This window comes from Halyomorpha halys, unplaced genomic scaffold (genome assembly GCF_000696795.3).
Source record: "Halyomorpha halys isolate HHAL.00 unplaced genomic scaffold, Hhal_1.1 Scaffold1598.1, whole genome shotgun sequence".
Taxonomy (NCBI): domain Eukaryota; kingdom Metazoa; phylum Arthropoda; class Insecta; order Hemiptera; family Pentatomidae; genus Halyomorpha; species Halyomorpha halys.
Window position 1 is genome coordinate 122360 of NW_027114197.1, and position 7701 is coordinate 130060.

Sequence of the window (7701 nt, forward strand, 5' to 3'; positions counted from 1 at the left end):
ATACAAATATTTGCGGTAGGATATTAATGTCATATGCTAAAATATTCAAATTAAACCGAGGCAAAATAACGACAGTAATATGATTTCTTAATCTATATATTATAAATAATATTATGTATTCACAATACATAATATATAATTCAACGATGGACAAGGGCGTCTGACAATATGAACTAGACTCGCGCTTCCCCTATGTTTTTGCATTTTTAAAATCCTGAAGCAATGCCATCGGGTTAAAAGATGTTTCCAGTCTGTTTAATAGCGTTAAAATTCAAATTTTGTTAGTTGAAAAAAAATGATATCCTGGCACAAGTTGCTCTAGCCAAGTTAATTATCAGCTATGCTCTAAATTATCAAATACATAAAATTAATTTATTTATATTGAATCTGCATTTTGCTCTGATATTTCCCTGACTCTTTTGGCTTAAGACCAGCCATTTTCCTCTTCCTAATTAAATATATTTTAGAAACGTGATGTGTCACATTAGAAAGGTAATCCTTTCTATCTTTAGGATAATTAGCAGGTAAAATGTTCACTTTTGGGAACTGAAATTTTGTTGGTTAAAAAGTTGCTCATTAAGTATTGTTAATGTATTTAAGATAAAAGGAAATCTATTATTACACTGAAAATAAACTTTTTTTTTCCAAAAACATTATTTAATTTTTTTATTTGGTTTTTTGTACTTCAAATAGTTACTGAGATATAAAATTACCCATTTTTGACAAATGTAGGATAATGTAAAAACCTCATGAAAATATATTTGATACTACTCTAGAGTGAAAAAAAAACTATAATGGATGACAGACTAACCCCCTCATGAAAAAACTAAGATGGATCCGAATTACAGTAAAATGTCAAATAACAAAGGTTATGTTAATAACCAATGAAAAACCATTCACATAATATGGTGTTTTTGTTTTTGAGATAAAAAAAATAAGATCTATTTAAATTTTTAATGTGAACGTATCCTTTTTGATTTTAGTAAAATAAAAAAATTTTCTTGGCTTCTTTAGCGAATTTATTTGTTTCCCTTTATAAAAAAGATAAAATAAATGTAAACGCTTAAATACTAACACGCATAATTCATGAACATTTTCTAAATTACAATTATTAGGAATTATATGTTTGAACTAAATGGTTCAAGGATAAATTAAAAACAAAATTGCATACATGGAGCCTAACCCTCTTCGTTAGAATCATACTATAAGAATTATTGTAGTCCCGGACTGGTATCACAAACGTTTTCAAATAGTAAGGAAGTAAGAAAAACATAATATGAATCTTAAGAACATTTAATTTTCCCAAAATTAGTTTCTAGAGTTATGTAATTAAAATTTTTATTTTAAGATAGATACAAATAATTTAAGTACACATTATACAGATATCAAAAATCAATTAGAAATATATTTAGTAGAATATATGTACAGAATATTGTAAAATAGTAATTTAAGAATAATGTACTGTAACTATGTTTTAAAAAAAGATTTGAAAAGATTTTTCATCTTTGTAAAGAATAGAGGTAAGAAATATTTCCCATTGAGGTAATCTTTTAACTATCAATATTATCAGGATAATATTAAGTTGAGTGAAGTTAACAATAATATTTTGTGTTTGTGAATTTTCAATAATATTAGTTTCTCCTTATTTTAAATATGAAATTAGTATTTTTAATATCATTAGACGGCAATAATGACTATTGTGATTTATTTATATACAAAATAAGACTAGATTAATTTATATAATTTGATATTATAGATAATAATAATGTTAAGATAGCCGTTTTAATTGAATTTATGTTGTAAAATTGTTGTAATGTTGTATGGATAATATGAAATGTGTTATTTTGAATTGTAGAGTGCCTGATGATGGGGCGATAGCACCGAAACGTGGTAATGGATGAATTAAAATAAATTAAAAGAAGGTAATATCGAAGAAGTATTCACTTCACCTCATTAAATAAATTAATGAATATAATAATAACCCAAAAATAATTTTGCTGTATTAGCCTTAATAAAGAAATAAAGGGATATTATAAAATATTTCGGACCAACAATCGAAAGCATTAATAAATTTATTAAATTTGAGAATAAAACTTACAAAATTTAGGACCAAAACTCGAAAAAAAGAAACAGTTTAAAAATTAATTGATGAGTTTATAACTCGTTTTTAATATGGTTAAACAGATTTTAGGTCTGAAATTTTAGAATATTTCTTTAAATAAAAACCTTTGAAGATATCGATTCCCATATTGAGTATATGGTAATAAATTAAGCTTTTTTTGTGTGTGAAAAAACAAATCTTAAATTTCTTCAAATGAAATTCATAAAAATAATTAGTTATAATAAATTGCGTATTACATCCCTCCTGACTTAAAATAATTAAGTTGATTAAAATAAATGTTTTAAAATTATTTTTTTTTTCAAATGCCTTTATTTTGCATATACCTTCTCAAAATATTTCATAACTCCATTGTTATAAATTATTGAAAAAAAAAATTTAATTAACAACAACCCTCTGATTTTGTTTTAAATATCGATAATATACAAAACACCATATCTTGTAAAAATGTGCTCCACTACACATATATAGTTTATTACTACTCACGTATAGTTGTTTCTGAGAGTACAGAAGAGAGGATGACCGCAGAAGTTGCTAGTAAGGACCACATGACTGCACGGGTAGGAGTTCGTGTCTGCGGACCTGTCTTCGTGGTGCAGGGGTTGTCTCTGGAGGGGAGGCCCCCACCATATTCATATTTATATTTAAACATTAATAAATGTTTTTACAATTGGAAATTACTTTCAGTACTATTTAAGAGAATGATATCCTAGTGTATAAACACTTTCCAAGTACAAACATATATTTATAAATATAATTTAATAATTTTTTATATAGTTAACTTCTCCAACAAACGGCACAGAGATTTCTTTGACTGTCCATAACCGGTGGAGGGGGATATTCCTATGAAAGATGAAATCTAAATCGGCATATTTTGAAATTTCGTGAAAATCACGGCATTGGGTATATATGATTTAAATGCGACAAATTATAATTTCGATATTTTTTTTAAATTTATACGCACACTATAATTCTTTGCTGGTTTAATTGTTATAAGTATAAACTTTTGGCATCACTTATAATGTTCATTAAAACCTAGATTTCAAATGGTCAAGGTTTAGAATTCTTAACACTGTAAAAAAACAAATCGATGCTTTGATCTGTGAAGTTTATCATAGAAGTTTTTATTCACATAATAATGTATTTTAGTTTTGTTTTTTTCCAATTGGCCTCTGGCTTTCTTTGAGTTTGCGTGTACTGTGGTGTGATACGAGGACTTTTAACCTGTTATCCGTTTGTTCATATCATTTTAGTTTAGTTATTTAATGCCATCAGGTGATGAATTAAGTATTCGTCCGCGTTATCCCAAAATCTAAATCTAAAAACAATCTAAAAATCAAGCCAAAAAAAAGAAGAAAAAAAAGTTGAATATTATCTAGAAATTATTCCACTAAAAGAAAAAGTAAGCAATATTTAATCATGACTGATAAGCCTACACCAAACAATAGCTATAATAATGACCTGAATGTTGCTAAATCAAATAATATAAAAATAATACCAATACTTTTGGTTGCGAAGTGTGGGGAGCAGTATCCTGTACAAAAAAAATTTAGGCATTCCAAAACAGGATTTTGAGAATCGCAGTGGATTCATAATGTTTACTTATTGATCTTTATTACTTTCGATTGTAATAATCCATGGTTATAACACTGCAAATAGTTAAAATAACCGAGTAAGGCAGATCTGTATATTAAAAAATAAAAAACGGTGTTTTTTTTTGTTTTGTTTTTTACGGGTTTGTACAATAAAAATAAATAATTTATATTAAATATTATTCGTTCTTTCGTTCACCTGACCACCTGATGTGACTAAGTTTTTTAATACAATTATTTCTAAAGTTATGGACTCTACAGATTTTTTTTTATGAAATATCGTTTTCTTTATTAGTGGTAAAAAATTTTCATTCGATAGGACTAATAAATATAAGAAAAAATAAAAAGAGAGCCACCTTTTGCTTCTATCCATCCTTATTGAATAATTCTACAGATGGAATCCAAGACTGATTTTTTAAAAGGAATATATAAGATTAAGTACCTAATTAATTAAAACATTCAGTTTCAAGAACACATCAAGCAATTAATAAGTGAACAAATTAAGTAATTAACCCACCGTAATGGTATCCTCATTTACATATTCGGCTCAAAAACAGATGAAGGATCATAATAAGTAATTCGTTTAGAACATTTCTTTAAAATTATATTACGACATTATTAATCCACTAGAACATTTTTATTATTATCTAATTAAATAATTTCATCAAGAAAGAGACGAGTTCCAAGAATGCAACAAAGCTGTGTAATATAGTTTCAAAAAATTGGAAAATTTCTCTGATACTGATCAATAAAAGATCAGAAAAATATTTTTTTTTTCATTAGTTATTAAGAGCAATAGAGTAAAATTATTTGAGAATAGTTTATATAATTTCAATAAAATTATCAAAGTTTATATTTCGAATATCGTAATTTTGCTACAATTTTAAAACCAAAATAATGATTTTTGAATTAATGCCAAAGGGAAAACAGAGTTATTAAACATTAAGATAATATCACAGGCGTTGGTGTGAATTTTTTACTAGTCGAAAATCTTTTCTCTAGCTTTCAAGGCCAATCGTACTTTGTTTTTTGTATTTTAGTTTTACAAAATTTAATAAATTATTTACAATTTTAATTCTGTCATCTCAAATAATGCAAATTTGAGTAGTGACGTCTTTGGAGCTAATAAGAGATATTTATTAATATTAATTATTAATAATATTAAAAATTGACTAGCACAATTTACTTCATCGAAATTAATAATCAACCATGCTCTAAATTACTAAAATCCATAAAATTAATTTATTTATATTGAATGCGCATTTTACTCTGATATATTCCAGTCTATTTGGCTTAAGACCGGCCATTTTCCTCTTCCCATTGGATATACCTTAACAAAGCTATGTGTCATATTAGAAGCGACGTGTCTCTTACTATAATTAGAATAATTAGTAAGTGAAATGTTTACTTTTGGGAGTTGACATTTTGTTATTTTGAAAAGTTGCTCATTAAGTATTGTTCGGATACAATATTCTATAGCTTTTTTATTATTATATTGTTAGTTACAACACTATTTAGTTTTATCAAATATGTTACTATTGTATATTTTTATAGTGGATAACATATTAATATTATACACCAACTTTTTTTCAAACCAAAAATAACTGGGTCGTCACCCGTTGAAGCTGAAATCCTCTTCCCTTTGTCATTATTTTTATAGTATATGACATTTTATTATTATATATTTTGTGAAATTTTTTGTTTGTTTTAGATTATATATTGTTTCAATTCTAGTATAATTTCCTGGTGTTGGTGATAAAAGGAAATATATTATTATACCCAAAATAAACTTTTTTTTTCCCAAAACAGTATGTTTTGTTTTTCTATGTACGTCAACTAGTTACTTGGATATAAAATTAGTCATTTTTGACAAATGTAAGATAATTTCAAAATCATGTGAATATATATTTTTACACAGCTCTCGAGTGATAAAAGTACCTACTATTAAACATACTTCACAAACTGAATTGATATTCAGCAGTTATTAATTAAATTACAATTAATAATGAGTTAAATTAGTACCTAATTTATTATGTTAATAAAATAGATAGTTAATAAGATGATTGAGTTCAGCAAAAAAAACATTGCATGCACATATTAATTACATCAGTATTAAACCTATATAATAATAATTAAACAGACAATTATGCAGATTGGAGATGAGCACTTTTACTAATTTTGCTATATTTTTTTCAGATTCTATATCAATATCTTTTGAATATCAATTCAGTTAGGATAATATGGTTAGTATTTTTATCACTTCAAGAGCATAAAAAAAATATTTTGTATAAGTTTGAAAGTAAGTTATCTTGAGGAAAATTTTGTATCCCAGAACCTATTTGACATACAGACGCAGATTAGTCATCAAAATATAGGTTATAGATTTTCGTGCGATGGATAATGCCCAAGATATCGAGCATGGAATGAAAAATTAACGTTAAGCGGATTTCTTGAATAAAACCAAATTTTTATCATCAAGCCTAATAAAGGAAATGTAAATGAGCTTTTTGTCGTAAGGCAGAAGTTTGAAGTTTTGTCACGTAAGTATAGTAGTATTTAGAATTTATGAGCAGTTTCTTGTCGTTCAGTCTTTTATGAGAATTCCAAGTAATCTGCTTGTCAAGATAGATCGTAGGTAACGGATCTGCTCTAAAGAGGTATGTGAGAAATTGTTAAAAGATACTATAGGGCAAAAAGGATTGGTTTGGATTTAGTTTAATTTTCCAAAAGTTTCACCACATTTCAGCAATTATGTGAGCCTGCAGTGTTCGTGATGCACTTCTCAGATAACACATATGTGCTTTCAGCGTAAGTGGTGAGGATAGTACAATCAAGGGTTGGGATATCAGCTGTAAAAACCGAGGAGAGAATCCCAAGGGACAATAGCTTACTGAGAAAAGAGCAATGAATTGCCGAAATTCTAATCAGCTTGGAAAGCACTGTCAGAGATGTAGTAACGAATAAAAAGTAAATATGTATAGGAAAGGAATTGAAGAAGTAAATAAAGTAACCTTGAATTACAAATTAGCTCAAAAGCTTGTTCCATTTCAAGAAAGACTCCCGTGAGAAAAACTCTGTGTTCTATTGTGGAATATATTACATCCGCCTCACGATGACACTGTTGATTAGTAAAATGAGATGTTCGAAATTTAAACAGATGGCGAGGAATCTCGTGGTTTGATTTTAGGATTATGTACAGGCTTTTTAGTTTAAGATTTTCTATGATGGACAACAGGTTAATAGAACGGTAGAAGGATTGGTGCTCAAGTGGTTTTTAGGGTTTCACTATCAATATTATCCTACGAAATTTCCTAGAACCTGGGAAATAAATAGAGAGGAATGCAGCATTTTAAATATAGATCTTCAAAAAGTGAGCTCTTTGAGAGTGTTTTAGGATAAAGGATGTCATAAGATCACTGCCAAGATCATTTTTGGAAGGAAGTTTTTGAATTTGAATAGATAGTTATTCTTCAATATGTTCAAAATATTCTATGATCATGTCTTCTCCAACCAACTTGATCTCTCCCTCTTTCTCTAAGCTAACACAATCCTATCAAGATATTGTTGCTAAAAATACATTAAAGCTACAGGTTTACCGAGGCCTACCTCAACATTATATTTCCTTTTGAAGCTGTAGATACTTTCCCAGTAACTCCTTTAATATCTTGAGGTCAAGTATCCAGCTACTAAGTTACATAAATATTGCTATTCATAAAGTTTCTAAAACTGGCATGATAGCGAATCCAAGGATGTATGACCTCAGCAATGAAGTCTCAAGGAGACACAGCTGAAATATGAAGGCTATATGATATGTCCTGATTCCAATTTCATATTAATAAACAATAAAGAAAGGAACCGAAACATGTAATTATACATATATGTTGCCAATCGAATGTTCAAAAACAACAATTATCTTGCGTAAAAATTATGCCAAGATGATATTTGCACTTACTTTCATACCACATCATCATATGTTGATATATATCTTGA

At 27.6% G+C, this 7701-nt stretch overlaps 1 protein-coding gene across 1 annotated transcript in view; it reads right to left on the reverse strand.

Moving 5' to 3' along the window:
- The window catches only part of LOC106690161 (protein takeout), a 46841-nt gene extending 44102 nt beyond the window's left edge, over positions 1-2739 (reverse strand). Inside the window, exon 1 of the mRNA XM_014435494.3 lies at positions 2606-2739. Within this exon, the coding sequence (XP_014290980.1) occupies positions 2606-2669 (64 nt within the window). The 5' untranslated portion in view covers positions 2670-2739. The remainder of the gene's footprint in view (positions 1-2605) is intronic.
- Between the last annotated feature and the right edge of the window lie 4962 nt (positions 2740-7701).